Consider the following 16,534-nt stretch of genomic DNA (forward strand, 5'->3'; position numbering starts at 1 on the left):
TGATAGGAAAGGGTTGTTTTTATGGGCTGGGGGTTGAGGAGTGGGTGCATATAATTGCAGATTGCCCGATGTACTCAAAGATTAGAAATCTGCGTGGTATGTGAACTGATGGACATATAGATGTAACAGTATGATCTCCACTAGATGGAATATCGAACAGTTAGGGTCGTTCTTGAGTGAATGGTGTGTTCGTGTAATGTGCGTATAGAGTCCAACCCCTGATCATCAATTCAGGGTAATACAGAAGCTCAACTAGTAGTTTGACCGAAGACTTAATTCTAGTACCACCGGCAGCAGGATCACCTGGACTTCGCTTTAACCTCTTTATCTGGGCTGATCCGAATGTTACCCTCAATAAACCCAATTTCTCGAATGGACTCGACCCGTTAGGAGTATTGTCCCAGCGGTCTTGCCACCTACACCTGATCCTATTATCTAGAAGCCTCCTGCTCCCTAGATATCTCTTCCTTTCCACATCACCAACGAAAATCCAGCCGTTCCGCAGTTAAGCCCCTTCTTAACCTCAATGCATCAGCATGCTGTATGACAATCATGTCAATAGGGGGTGCACCTAACAGAACTTAGCATCCGTTGAGACGGTGTGACATATGTATATACAAGTAAACAAGCAAGCATCATACAACGCTGTATTGAAAGAAGTTTTTGGGACCCTAAAATAGGATACATTGGACAGCACATATATGAGAAAAGTATAATTATTTAGACACGCTTTAAATTGAAGGTAGGATCCGTTAAATCCTTTTTTTAGAGTCAACATTGAAACTTCAAGGAGCATTTGCCAAAAACACTGGCGACTTGGATGTAGCTACATATTATATCTATCTACTCTATTTTGTACAGTTGTGTACATTTGTTACGTTTTTTCATTCAATTAGTTCTTATTTACAGCTTTATTTAAAGTGTGCTTTTAATAGAAAACAAAGAAAATAGTTTCCAATTTTATTATGACATTTAATTTAATATTTCTAATTTATCTGTTTTTTTTTGTACAAAATACACATATAAATCGATTTCTTATATAAATACAAACTATGGCAAATATTAAATCGAGTTAGTTTAGCTTTTAAGTGACTTGTCGAACGACAAATAGCACAAAAATCTGTGTACATATGAATATATATAAAAGTGCCAATAAATAATCTGCGTATTGACATATGTACATACAATCTGGCAACAGGAAAACTATGAACAAGCTTGGTGACATTTATTAAATACAAACAATCTATTTATGGTGTTGCCACACTACCTTTCTCTTTTCTGAAAACCAACATCTTCAAAGACACTTTTCTCATTTGGTTGGATCCGAACAGCTTAGCTCAACCTAACTGCGCCGAGGCAAAAACATGTGTATTTAGTTAGAGGCTTGGGATTATTTACTCATGCCGAATAACTAATAAAATAAATGAATACAATAGAGTAAACAATGTTGCGAACAGCAAACAAGCCAAGCGCACGAACAGATAAAACCAAATACGAAACAGCTGAGCTTTCGATACTACAGTTAGATGGAATTTTGTGTAAATGCGGTAAAGGATTTCAATGCTAAGCCAAATGGAGTTAACAAATAATATAAGAGAAACAAATACAACAGCAAAAACATGTTAAGATATAAAATAAACTAAAACTGAAATTGAAAATGAAAATGTTGAATCGAACACAACAAACGGCAAATGAATCGAAGAAGCAATTAATTGCTGGTGGTGTTGGTGATTGTGGTCAAGATTTTTACATATTCTACTTTCAATTATATAGTAAATACTGTAATTAATTTCGGGTAAATAATTCGCTTGAAATGTTTAGAAAAATGCAAACTAAAATGGATATAAGAGAAAAAGCGTGCGGCTTCAGTACAAAACTTTCAGAAGAAATTGCTGGTTAATTTAAATTATTACGAAACAAAATGAAGCCAAAACTACGAAAAATATTCATTTACTAAATTCAACTATAAAATTGCATACAAATGCAACAGTAAAAAATGAAATGAGTTTTGGTTAAAAATATACCCAAAAAATCTTCAACCAAAAACACAAAAGGAAAAATCTACTAATTAAGTTCTTAAATTGCCTAACCTACTAAATCACCATTTGCTATTAAACAAGTTTAATAACAAAATTTTCGAACTCAGCTACAAAATTACCGACAACAAAACGGCGACTTCGTCATCCGCGCAACACCTCGCTGATTCGAGCTATGTATTTAGTCTCTATGCTATATACGCTTGGCAGCTTTTGGTGTTGTGGTTTGTGTTGACACTGTTAACAAAAATTCCTGCTTCACCAATCAGTTTTTGGAAAATATTTCACTTTCAGCAAAGCTGTGGTCCACACCATTTTCCCCGTTTCGTAGTTATGGTCGATCCGTTAAAGATATTTTGGGTACTCACAAATAGCACTTATTTAGGTAAGTACACTAAACTATAAAATGTTAAAAATTAAATGTATCTAAAGATATTCCGTATCTTTTTGAAATTTTTATAATTTATATTACTAAATACTTCTATAACGCATTAAATATAAGAATACAAAAACTACACATTTCATTCACTAACAGTGGAATGTTTGCAAGCAAACCTTTTCATCCGGCATCGAGAAACAACGGAATTATATAAAATTTTATAAAATTATGGTTGAGAAATCTCTAAGATTCAATATATGGTGGATCTTTAAGAAACTATCTTTGAGTGATTTCTATCGTCTGGAGTATATCAACAATTGATTAGCGCTCTGTTTTACTGGGATGTGCCGATGTAAATTCACATAATAAATTCACATAAATAAAGATAAAGTATTTTACATATGTATGAATACCACTGAGTACATTACCAGCTCATGAGAGCAATGCAATCAATATGGTAATCAACTAAACTAAGAAATATGTAATAATAAAAGCGAAATATTCGAGTTAAAACCGCACCCAGGAACAAAGAAATATTATTAATGGGATGGCATTATATCTTTATGGATGAAGAAAACTTAAATTATTGCAGCCTTTAAAAAATATATGATTCTAATTATATTAAAAAACCGAGACAAACAAAACCTCATGATCCTGAAATTCCTTCCAGACGGAATGGATCGTAGATTGGCCAATTTGACCTACCCGAGTACAAACTTTTAGAGGACGTCTCCTGAATATGTTTACCGAGATTAATAGGTTATTTATTTCTTAAACTTCAAGCAGAAAGATTAATAAAATAAATTTGCGTATTCTGATCGTCCGCATAGAGCTCATTAATCTTGTATTAATGGCAATATATTTTTAAGAAAACTTTACAGCAGATTTATTTTATATATACTAGCAAAATCCAAAAAACTAATAAAACTCTGGGAGATCTTGAAAGAATTTGTTAAAAAGCAAGCTTTGATTTTGATATTTGGGAGTAATAATCAAGCATTAATGAATATAGCGAAGTATACGAGTAATTTGTGTCAAATACTATAGTGCCTCTAATATGTCGAAACATTTATGAAATATCGTATAGAAATTAAAGGGCGTCTTCTACTGATAACACTCTTGAAGTGTTCTACGACTAATGTACTTAATAGCTCCGATTCAATCCGGTAAAAAGCTTAAGTACATACATTCAGCTTGCAGACTCTTAGTCTAAATTTGCCAGTACATAGGAATATACTATAAATACCAAATTAAGAATAGTTGATTTTTATACTCGCATAACATGTTACATAAGAAAGGTTAAATACCTGACTCTCCAAGATGGCGTGTGTGATCCCACAGTGCTCTGTGAAACCATATAAGAATTCTTATATTAATATTCTCGACGAAGCGCTTTCAAATATACGCTTAGGTATTTTATTTATATTTCCGTTATTCTTGTGAAAATTCAATAATTAAGAAGCCTGAACTTAGTGTTGAATCTTAATTCCCCACAATATACTCCTCCACTAACCATCCGCATAAGATTTGATTCATTCGTAAAAAGGCTCAGTCCCCACTCCTCCAGCGAAACATCCCTACTATACCAGCCTCCAAGGTAACTGAACAGAGAAAAGATTGCCAGAGCTAGGATAGGCGACCTGGTAATCAAAGCATTTTTGGAATAAATGAAAACCGTCGAGAATTACTGGTTGCCCAGGCTCGTATTCATCAAAGTACGTGGCTTCTTTGAGGGTAACTTTCACGACTAAATAACTTCCTGTTCATGCTGGTGAGAACCGCTCGTTGACGACTCACTTATATTTTCGTGTCTGAAATCTACCATGTGAAGCATTATAGGTTTACAACGGTCTCATAGTACCAGAGAACTAAGAGGCCCCATCTTTTACCAATAGCCCTATTGTTGTATGGGACAGCCAATGCCTTTTTCTTTTTCCTAGATATTGCCTTTTCACTAGAGCTTTCGGTCTGAGTTGGGCCCAAGATATTTTACACCATCTGCAAGCCTCTAACTCGTTTCTGTAAACTATGACAGGCTCCGGGATTTTGTATCTCTTACTAAAATGGCAAGGTCTCTTTTAGCAGCGATTCTCAGCTTTGTCTTAATTCATACGCGCTGCCTAAGAATTTTCCTTCAACAATGAAGGCTACGTTAGCTCCATAGGCTATCGCTCGGCAGCCAGCTTCTTCAAGCTTTTTCAGAAGATCACGAACAAACATCATCCAAACAAATGGCGAAAAAACTAATGATGTGACCCCATTTACATTCCGGTGTGTCCGTGAATTGCCTAACTAAGAAAGATATGCTTAATGTTTATTTCGATCCCAAACTTATTCAGATCTTTAATGACGTAGAGATTGCTAGGTACAAACTAATTCACCACAACAAACTAGCTTTTTCCGGTCTAACTAATGAATGCCAATCTGATCTGTAGGGAGGTACCAAGAATAATATATCCCAATCTGTTTTAGTTCGCATAGATGGGTACCAGCCAGCCCGCTCCAGTTAGGCTAACCGCCATAGGCGACTTGTAAGAAAGCAAGATGTTGCTACACAATATAAAATTTTTGTTTGTGTCTCATAACAATAATAAAGATAAAGATGAGTAAATATGAAATCGGTTTAAATCCGGCTTAATATATTTTTCTCTCTTTGTCAGTCCTTTTATGCACGCAATGGCTTCAATAGAATTAAGAATAGTTGAAAGAATATGCTGCATAAGTTGACGGGAACCATAAGAAGGTTAGTACTACATATTATTGGCGGAATTCTATCATTGTTATGCCCACGAAATCCCATAAAGAACTACAACAAGGTTAAGCTACAAAACAGTAAGATTTTACAGGAAATTGCGGAGGAAACGGCACCTGCGTATTGCACATTATTTCCTGTGGGCATATCCCGTTCCCCATCTCAGGGTTTAGTGTGTATATCTCACAAACCACCTACCCTATTTCAACCAAGCTAACTGAGAACTCTTATAGCACCTCTATGCTATGAAATATTCGGTTAAACCCGAAATACGGTCTTTTTAACTTGTTATTATTTTGAATGGATGGGAGTGTATCATTAAAAAAGCTTTTTCATTATTAATTCTATTTTTTTCTTGTTTTTGTTTTTATGTTAATATAAATATTTCCATTCACAAGTACAAAAGCAGAGATTAATTAACTTTATATGCATTTATGCCAAATATTTTGCTTTCAATTTGGCTCATAAACACATTAATTTAACGAGAATTTTGAGTCGTGTCATTGCTATTCATTAATTTTATTTAAAAAAGTTATTATTCAAAATTATGTAATTCACAAATGTACACAGCGCTCCAACAAAAGTCTTTGGCATTCGTAAGTTCCTTGGCATTGTAATTTGCATTTCAAACTCTTATACGCACGTTTTTAATTACGGACAAATGCCATTTTCTTGTTTTCGGCACACCACGCGGTCACAGTTCGCAGCTTCGTGCCCTCAGCGGGCCATAATTAACATTTTATGAGAACGGCCTTTTCGTATACGCCGAAAAATGGCGTTGGACGCAAGAGGAAGTGAGGGTGTAAGACCTCGCGCATACATATAAAGCTCAGAGCTGCAGAGCTGCACTGTGAAGAGTATATGTATATTGTTTATAAAGTAATGTGTTGTGGGAGCTGTTGCATATAAAATGTGAAAAAAATGTAAAAATAATAATAATTTCTTGTAAAATGTACGGGTTTCAAAATGAAACTACAACATGGAAAATAAAAATTTGAAGTATGATTATTTCTATATCAAAATTTGTTAAACGCGACCTCCTAGTTTTGATTAGCTGCTTTGTACAAACTTCTGAAACTTAAGACAGCTAGTTGTAGCAACCTCAAAACCCACTACCACAAATATGCCTAGTTGTCAAAACGTAAGAATTTCGTCTGCGATATGTGTAATTAAGCACCATAAAGCGTACTAAAGACCATCTAATAAAAGACAAAGAGAACAGACAAAATTTGTATACTCTCTCCGCCGCCCACCGCTTTATTGCTAAGCAACTCTTTCGCTGTTAGTTCATGCAAATTACACAAGAATCTGGCAACATGCATGCCTGAACGAATGTGCCGCCATTTGTTGCACACACACACACACATACACACCATATTTGCACAAGTATGCTGTGTTGCACGTTCATTTAAATTCACCCTGCGGCTATACTATCAGCAGCAACATCAACCGGAATCGGTGCAAAAGAGCGCCGCACATTGGTTTCTGCTAGTGCATACTGCGGCTAAAAATATAAGGAGTTGTCGCAGGACAATGACATTTGGTACATCATTGTTTTGGATTCCAATTAAGAAAAAAATGAAAAAATTTTTTTAAAAAATTTTATTTTACACCCACCTCCCATATAAGGTGAAACTTAATTTTTGACCTACAGCACTGATTTTTGGTGCATAGCATTTTTATGACATTATATATGTTGGTGTTAAATTTCAATAATATCCGCCCACTTTTACGCCCACCTCCCATACAACTAAATTCTCTGTTATCAAGTCTCTTTAGCAAATTTCTTACATCTTCGTGACATTCTGACACTGTTTTTTTTCAAGGGGGGCAATTTGGGGCAGCTGAATTTTTTTTTTATCGTTTAGCTGAGACTTCAGGCTTTAATTCGGTATATGAGACAGCGCTAAAAAGATGCACCACTTTGAATTTGAAGAACATTGAAATTTTGACGTCCAAATTATGTTGTTCCACAAAATTTTTTATGCATTATTTTTTTTTAATGGATTTTGATGCAAATTTTTTCTTTGATACATATTATAAATGAAAAATAATAACAAAGTTGAATTTCAATAGTTGTTTTATTGTATCAATGATTTGACTTTTGAGTAAATTTTTTGCTAATTTTGATGTTCTCTACATTCACCAACTTTGGGTATTTCTGGACAAAAAACTAATGCAGATAGAATCCTAATACTTTGGGAAAATAATGCATAGATAGTTGGTAACAAACTGTGAAATTTTCATTCAAATCAGACAACATGAAATTTTTGAATTTCGGCCACAGATATACCAATGTGCGCCGCGTGCAAGCAGCCAGCGACGTAACCCAGATTTCAAAGCGAAGCATAAAAGAAATAACAAATAAGTTGAAAACAAAAACCACCCAAAAATCGGCCAGGCAAGCGCTGCATATTTATATGCCTTTGGTGATTTCAGTTATGTCATTGTTGCAACATACGCGCCTGTTGGCCGGTCCCACACACACCTACACATACACTTCCGTAACGTAACGGTAGAAAATAAGATTTCAGCAGCCTCAGCCATATCCACCAGTAACGGCAGCAGTTGTGTCTGCTGATATGCACAATGGCGGCTCGCTTGTTTTGCCAGAATTCGCTATCTTTTGAATTGTTGTTAGGTACATACTGAATACAAATTTTATGAACGCATAAATTCTCGGTGTATTTCAAATAGAAGTTTGTTAGTAACAAAGAATTAAATTATTATTCTCTGTTTTACATTTAAAGCCGTAATATTTACAATATTTCCTCTACCCAAATCCCAACCCCAAATTTTTGAAGCAACTTTCTTCCCCAAAATTAGTTCTAAGTGAATATTTCATATAAATTAATGCAACTAGCTAACTGTATTAAAGCGTAAACGTCCCAATCAATTAAATAGGCTCCGAATAGAATGTACAAAATTTAAAAACCGTTATACGGGTGTGGTTGTATTCAACACTTATGAAGATTGTGGTATTGTTGTACTTGTAAATAGGATTCCTTCAAATAATGACACAAAAGAATACAGTTATAACGGTAAAAATGCTTTATATGTGCAACCGATAGCCTGAAAAGTGACGTAGCTTATTGTGAAGACCACTTAAAAAACAACAATGCGCTGCACAAAGAAAGTTGTCAGTTTTTCACTCTTCACTGTTACAGCAGCAAGATCTACGTGGCATATGTCGCCGTTGTACAAAAGTCATACCCAACCATAAATACGTACATACATATGTATGTATGCTTGTATTCATAAGCTGCTACAATCAAGGAGTGCATCCAACTTCATTGCGAATTCCCTTTCCTTCCATCACTGCAAGTTCAAGCGGATTAGACCCGTGCAGCGTTCTTTCTGTTACTTGCACATAACACGTTACGTTTTCTTTTTAACGACCTTTATTTGTTTTGCTCCACTTACACTCCTGACGCCTTTGACATTTTGCGATCCTTGCCAAATGGGTATCAAAGCGCTGGAAAAGCCAAAGTTTTAACGGCTGTCGTAAGATGTTCAGCAACCAGCCTGTTACAGCGCGTTCAATCGTCGTGAGCTGTGTTAACACGAAATCCAATAGTCAAATTTAATCTCTAAAATATTAAAAAAAAAAATATTTTTTTTTTTGTTTACTTTGAATTTTTATTTTATTTATTTGAATCGAAATGAATTTTGTGTGATTAAATACAGATTTATATATTTTAAATTAACTCCGGTCAAACGCTAAAACGATAATAACAATGTTAGTTTCAATCAAGTGGAAATTTCTCTTTTCAGTTACTACAGGGAACTGATGATTTTGATAGTTTTTCGAAAAATTAAGTCCAAACCAAGTGCTTACAAGAAGAAATATATTTGTATTTACAGATAGCTCAGCGGCTTTAAAATCACTAAATTCTCTTAAGGTTTCATCGAAGATATTGAAAGTATGCATTGCTATCTTAGTGAATAAAACATCCTATTTCATAAGCTAGTCAGTTTAGGTACATCCCTAAAATTAGCCTCCAAAAAGAGGTAATGTATGGCAAATATGTTATAGAAATAGTTGAGTCTCGGTGAGCCTTGACTTGCTCAAAAACCAGACAAGCGTGATATGAATGGATTATGGGCCGCCTACTTAATTCAAAAGCAATGCAAACATATCAAGGTCACATTGGCAGACATACCCGCAAACCATACAACGACTATTGTAGAAGCTGTCGAGAGTTTAAAATAGAAGATACTATAGGAAATATTCTATGCAAATTCAAGAATTTGTATGGGAAAAGAATAGAAACTATCGGTCGATGGTTTCTTGAGTAACACATATATAACTTTTCAGACATCCACGCTTTATCTCAGCATTTGAACAAGAAGAACACGAATGCTGTGCGTAAAATATTTTTCACTTTCTTTACACCAGGAGAAACTTTATGTTCCTTACGGTTTTCTTAAATTGCATTTCCTAAATAAAGTTATACAAACAAAACAAGTTTTACCACCATAAGAAATCCTACTTGTATATTGATATGTCACTGTTATTATTTAGCCTTACGATTCTGCTTTTCAACCTTTCTTGACACCCCATATATTGAAATAGATTCTGACTTTACATTATATACGAGTATATGTATTGGTAAAAAAATTGTGAGTGAAATGAGAAAATGACTGAGTTTTGAAGTTGAATGTGTCTAAAGTTACTTGTTAGGTATTTTAACTCCCGAAATTGGACATATAATAGAGCTAGAACGAAAATATGACATCGAGTTTTATTTTGAATAATTTTATTCATAAACAGACCTTATCATCGTCACTGCAATATTGGTTCTTTTTGTGGCCCAAATAAATACTCTTATGAACAGGAGTATTTATTTGGCGCCCATCTTAGCCCGAAGATTCCTAGCGCACACATTGAGTCTGAAGAAACCTCAGACCTGATATTATGTCAAAGAGAGGGGATTAAATCTTTTTCAATATATGAGGTATTCTTGTATACATCGATTGCGAATAGAGTCTTCATTTATCGAAAGTACTGTTTTTAAGTATATAAAGAAGTTTTATTGTTATTACAATTTCGAATCTTAAAGTTAGCTGAGGTAAAGTGTAATCAACTGATTCCTTTTATAGGAATTAGGCAAAAGAAAACTTCGGATATTTTTTGATCAGGTGAAAGTTTCCATGTTTTTCTTTTATGATGGTTCTTCATTGAATAAGAAATAATATGTTACGAAATTTTTTTAAAACGATAAATCATTCATAATCGAAAGTAATATAAGCAAAATCGATTCGGCCTCTTAAGAGAAAATTAGTATTTTCAAAATTTTAGTCAAAAATATTAAAAACAAAATCGTCAAAGTTGTATTTTCATTACGATTGTACCTATTACCTTAAACTAATCGAGTATATAATCTTATATCTATACACATTCACATTCACAAAATGTTTCACTAATAATTCCTTTAAAGTATGCAACCTTAGAACCAATAATTGCCCAAATCTAACTAAAACTGTCCAATCCCCTAAATACCGAAGTTATAGACTCCAGTCTCTATACAAGGTTTGACAATTAAGTAATGAGACTGATTTTATTGCCGCGCCTGTGGTAAACCTGTGATCTGAAATTCTCTTTCTCTTTTTCCCGGCATGCCACCCCTCTCCATTGATATATGTACCATCACTCTAACTTGTTTAGTTCGCTTCCTGCGTCAAGTTGAGTAGACGTGTGTTTGTAGTACTCGTCACGAAAATGGAAAAACGAAACCAAGAGCAACGCGTCGCGATAAAATTTTGCGCCAGACTGGGCGAAACAGCTTCAGAAACGTAGGCTAAAATTGTAAGAGTATATGGTGATAGTGATTTTAGTCGTGCCCAGGTGTTTCGATGGCACAAAGAGTTTAAGGAGGGGCGTGAAAGCGTGGAAGACGAGGCGCGGAGAGGGAGACCAGTCGAGGTGCGGACTGACGCGAATGCGCAGCGTGTTCGCGCATTAATCCATGAAGATCGGCGTTTAATAGTTCGAATGTTGGCCTCGGAGTATGAACCGTAAAACAGTCAGACAAATTTTAACCGACGATTTTAGGATGAAAAAGTTGTGCGCGAAGATGGTTCCAAAGAACCTTTCCGAGGAGCAAAAGCAGCATCGAATGACCGTCGCAGACGACTGTTCGAAACAAGTGGAAAACGATCTCACACTGCTCGATCGAGTTATTACAGGCGGTGAGAGCTAGTTTTTCCAATACGACCCGGAAACCAAACGCCAAAGCTCAAGCAATGATTGTATCCGCGCGCGCCCCGCCCGAAAAAGCTCGCATGAGCAAGTCGAAGGTGAAAACGATGATTATTGCTTTTTTTGATAGCCGTTGAAACTGTGAATCAAGTCTAATATTGCATGAAAGATTGCGAAAACGTATCAATAGGGTGCGCTCAGACATCGCTCGTAACTGGATCCTTCATCACGACAACGCGCCGTGCCACACCGCCCTCAGCGTGTCCGTGACATCCAGCCAGCCGTGACGAGGGTACTCGCCGACATCTCAGTCGAAGCGTTCCAGAAATGTTACGAAGCATGGAAAACGCGCTGGAATCGCTGTATAGCTGCCCAAGGGGACTACTTTGAAGGGGATGCCAGAGGTTTTTATGGAATTAGTCTCATTACTTAATTGTCATACCTCGTATGTCGGTGAATGTATGAGTTATATATAGTATATGATGCATAAAATAGCTTCGATTTCGATCCTCTGGTTGACATTTTACGCCTTAAGGAATTTCCCTGGCCTTGATTCTTGCAAGTTGAAAGAGTATAGAATGTTCGGTTCCACCCGAACTGAGCGCTTCTTTACTTGTTTGTTAATCATTTATAACCAAAATAAGTTTATTTTACGAGAAAAGCTCAACCATGGAGAAAATGCAGGTACACTTGGGAGATTTTCACTCATCTGAGAATACAGAAGGCAAAGTTTATACATATTTTATAAAAAATCAATTTGGGTATCCCGTCATTATTTATTTCTATTTCCAAGTCTACCAATACAATATTCAATTATAAAAAATTATCATTTTTACTTACCATATAAGTTTCTCAGAAAGTTGGCTTGCAACAAAAACCAAAAATAAATAAATATTTAACTGCTAAGTGCGTTCTTACAAATATACATATCAAGCAAGCGCATACATATCTACTTACATACTTGCATGTAAAATCTAATTGTTGCACGTATGCAAATGGAATTCGCTGCGCATCAGTTCACTTGAAAAGCTAAGAAAATACAAAATTACTTTTTACATTCGCACTAGAACTGGCATTGTAGCAGTAATAGTTTCCAACACGTGCGCTTCGCATTGAGAGCCAACACTCAGCGTAAGCAATAAAACTGGGACGAAAGTGAATAACAATGAGAAATAAATTGTTGCTTAAACTATTTGCACAGATTACTGAGTATAGAATTCGTAAATAGAGATGTAAAACTGAAAGTGACGGTAAGAAATTCTAAGATATTAGTAAGTGATTTTTTTTGGAAATTTTTCCTAAAGTTCTCAAGAAGCTTTCAAGGCAGTTTTAAATGCGTTGTAAATGTATTTTTTACTTTATTTTGAGATTAAATGTATTAAAAGTTCTATCTCTGTCAGTTCTTCTCTTCTATTTCACCGAAAATGTTATCACAACTCGGTAGGATCGTAAAATTAATTAAGATAATAATTTTGCACACAATAGATGAACATGTCACTTGAAGCGTTTCTTGTTGTGCAACTTCGTGTTGCATAAAATGCAACTAGAAAATATTTGAAGTGTAATGTGCTGCAACATCGCACGGATGCCCAAATGCGTTTCCAATGTTTATAGTATCCTGTAAAATGTATGCTTTACAAAATCAATGAAATGCATTGTAAACATCTTCAATTGTTTGTTGTAAGAAAGTGCCATTGTGCGAGCGAGCAGACTCGCATAACCTAGACAAACACACATACCATAGACAGGCGATAAGCCATATAACTTCTGAATATCAGAACTTTTAACTGTATTTATGTTTCCTTAAAGAGGAATGTACAAACTTTCTCGGCATGTGTGTATGTATGTATACATATGTGCGTTTAGACATTTAATGCATGAGCGCAATGGTGCAAGAAATAAAACAAATAAATGCAAAAAGTTTATTTTGAAAACTTTCCTCCAGCCACTTAAACGAATAGATAAAAGCTATATTTGAAATGAGTTTCTATTTAAAGTTTATGTTTTTCTCTTTGCAGTTACAAAATTTGTACGCATTGGTATTGCCGATAAAAACGACTCTCCACCGTATTTCGACAGATTTCTCTACGAGACTGAAATTGATGAGAATGCCGATCTACAGACAACTGTACTCACCGTCAACGCCAAGAATCACAATGATTGTAAGTATCAGAACACAGTCAAATGGCCTACATTTATTTTGTATTTGAAAGCCTTAGAATTTTAGTTATGTAAATCAGCTGGTAAAAAGTTATTTATTCAATTTATGGAAATATTACTTCCACTTTACATGCATACTCGTACATTCTATACATATAAGTATCTTAGCATACATACTTATCTAGTATGGGAATTGATGTCATAGCTCACTACAGGCGATCACCAACTGAATTGCTAACATTTAAAATTCCTTGCTTTGAAAAGAAACTCTTTGAAAATTCCTTTAGAACCCGTGTTCACGACAACCAATTCTAAGTCACCTGAATGGGTCAGTACTTATGTATATGCGGCCAACGATTGTCAACTCGCAAGGGCGAAAATGTTTTCAAAGATTTTGAAAACAACTAAGTAACACTGGTGTTATAAAACTTAAAAGTCTATTGCTGGAAAATTTGAAGTTCATACTCAAATAGGCAAAGATTTCGCTCGAATAGCGAATTACTATGTATATGAATATCTAAAAAGTAAACATTTTGTGCAATATAACTCATCTTATAAAATTTGATCCTGACGACTTCCTTTCAAACATGCAATATCTGCAAGATTTATAATAATTATCATTACTAAACAAAGAATAATCAAGAAATACATATATAGAATTATCAATGAATATTGACATATAGTACCTCGCATAAAAACCGGTCAAATTCTGCATCCATTCTTTGGATTTGTGATAAGCGATAAAGTAATTATTAGCCAAAAATTATTAATAATATATTTTTTTGAATAGAATTTTATTCAATTTATTTAGTCTAATTATTAAAATTTGGTATATTCGAACCTTCAAAGGAAAGGTAAAAGGTCAAACCTAGTTAGAAATAACAGCCAATAACAGTTATTGACCGTGAGATATGGCGAGGAATAGTGCTGAAAGATGGCATCATATTGGTGTTAATGCAGTCCTATAAGGGGTTACGAGGTGTGTTCAAAAAGTATCGCGAATTTTGTGTTTTTTCAAAAATTATTTATTTATTCATGAATATCTATTTTGTCCCCTTCAAAGTAATCCCCATGAGATATTATACATTTGTGCCAACGGTTTTTCCAATCTTCGAAGCACTTCAAAAAATCATTTTTTTATCTTCTTCAGCTCCTCCTTCGATGCCGTCTTTATCTCGTCAAGATAAGCGTAACGTCGTCCTTTCATTTGCCTCTTCAGTTTAGGGAACAAGAAAAAGTCACTGCGGGCCAGATCTGGGGAATACGGTGGCTGCGGCATCATTAGTGTGTTGTTTTTGGCCAAAAAGTCGCGCACAAGCAACGATGTGTGTGAGCAGGGGCGTTATCGTGGTGCAAAAGCCAATTTTTGTTCTTCCACAAATCCGGGCGTTTCTGGCGGATTGCTTCGCGCAAATTGCGCATAACTTACAGGTAATATTCCTTATTGACCGTTCTTCCCTGTGGCAAGAACTCATGATGCACCACGCCCCTGCAATCGAAGAAAACTGTCAGTTACGATTCGCGATACTTTTTGAACACACCTCGTATATCCACTTGTTAGTTCGAAAAATTGTTCTCTTTTAATTTTTAATTCATTTAATTATTTTTTTCTGGATACTCTCTTAAAACTCATATCTTATTAATAAAAATAAAGGGTTCCGTCGTTCCTGTAGAAGATCTCCTGAAAGTTCTCCACTAAAAGGTATTTGACGGTGAGGAAGATATCTGTATCCAGATTACCTGAAATAAACAAAAACAAAGATTACTTAAAAAAAAAATTCTAAAAATTTTGAATTAAGACAAAATGGCGGCTTCCCAACAAAAACATATTTTTTTTGCACGAAAATTTACATTTTAAAGAGACTTAAAAAATCAAAATTTTTATCAGAAACTTTATTCTTTCGATCATTACCTGGCAAAGTATCTAAGAAGAACCTGTGAAAATTTGAAGTTAAGTTTCGAAGAAATATTTCTCACCGACTTTGAAAACATCGTTTCGAGAAAAACGCATTTAAACCGCAGCTCCTTCTTGCTTCCTTCTGTAAACTTTTTGGAACTTTTGATGCATAGAGGATGTTCATTCTTATTGCATCACTAAGATCCTTTAGCCAAGACCGTCAAATAAGCTCTAAGACTTTCGGATCATTCCTGGCTTTATGACAGCTCATCGTTCCGTCGAATGCGATATTCATCGTGACCAACGCGCAAAGGACTATAAATCTTTCGCATAACCTTTCTCTCGAAAACTCGTAACGTCGACTCATCAGATTGTCAGATTGTCATCGTCTATGCCTCAGTGGATTCGAAGTTATGAATGTCAACACTGACGTGAGAGCCAAGTCGAGGGTGCGACGACTGATTGTTTGATAAAATGAGATATTTCGTCGAACTTACGGCGCTGGTGTTGAGGCCAATGAAATCAATATCATCGACAAGCAGCTGTAAACTTTTATAGGAGATTGTTCTTTTTTATTTAGCCCTGAAGGCCGAATTATTTTCAGCAGGAGTAGATTGAAGAAGTCGCACAATAAGTTTGGTTCCTGATAGGGGAATATTAGATTACTTTCTGTTTGTCTATATATCCATAAGTAAAATTTTCGTTTTTTTCGCTTTAAGAATATATTTTAAGATATTTGTAGGATCATTAGAAAAGAGACAAAGAGGGTTAAAATGTCATAGTCCCGTTCCAATGTATTCTTATATCATCAATGTCATCTTATCATCTCAAATGTCACTTTATCGTACCTTTTAATCTTTTCTTATTAATACATATTTATTTCATAATCCGAGTATACTAAATTTTCCAGGACGTTTGTAATAATCAAAAGGAAACGTCAATATCAACCCAATAATATATATCTTTATATATATAAATCTTCTGACCGTGTGTTTGCATTTGAACTGCTCCTAAACGGATGGACCGATTTTGATGAAATTTTGTGTGTATGTTCAAGGAGATTCGAGAATGGTTTAGATTTACCATTTGGTCTACTGGAAAATGTTTT

The 16,534-nt window shown here is 35.0% G+C and overlaps 1 protein-coding gene across 4 annotated transcripts in view; it reads left to right on the forward strand.

Annotated features, from left to right (window-relative positions):
- LOC105223161 (putative neural-cadherin 2) overlaps positions 1–16,534 on the forward strand; it is a 237,889-nt gene that overhangs the window by 171,990 nt on the left and 49,365 nt on the right. For 2 of the 4 annotated variants that reach the window (XM_049461318.1, XM_049461315.1), the window contains exon 3: positions 13,388–13,531. In XM_049461318.1, the coding sequence (XP_049317275.1) occupies positions 13,388–13,531 (144 nt within the window). Of the gene's footprint in view, positions 1–2,075; positions 2,422–13,387; positions 13,532–16,534 lie in introns of those variants that run through there. The other 2 variants (XM_049461333.1, XM_049461325.1) reach the window with 2 other exon arrangements.

Source organism: Bactrocera dorsalis, chromosome 1 (assembly GCF_023373825.1).
Source record: "Bactrocera dorsalis isolate Fly_Bdor chromosome 1, ASM2337382v1, whole genome shotgun sequence".
In the NCBI taxonomy this organism is placed as follows: domain Eukaryota; kingdom Metazoa; phylum Arthropoda; class Insecta; order Diptera; family Tephritidae; genus Bactrocera; species Bactrocera dorsalis.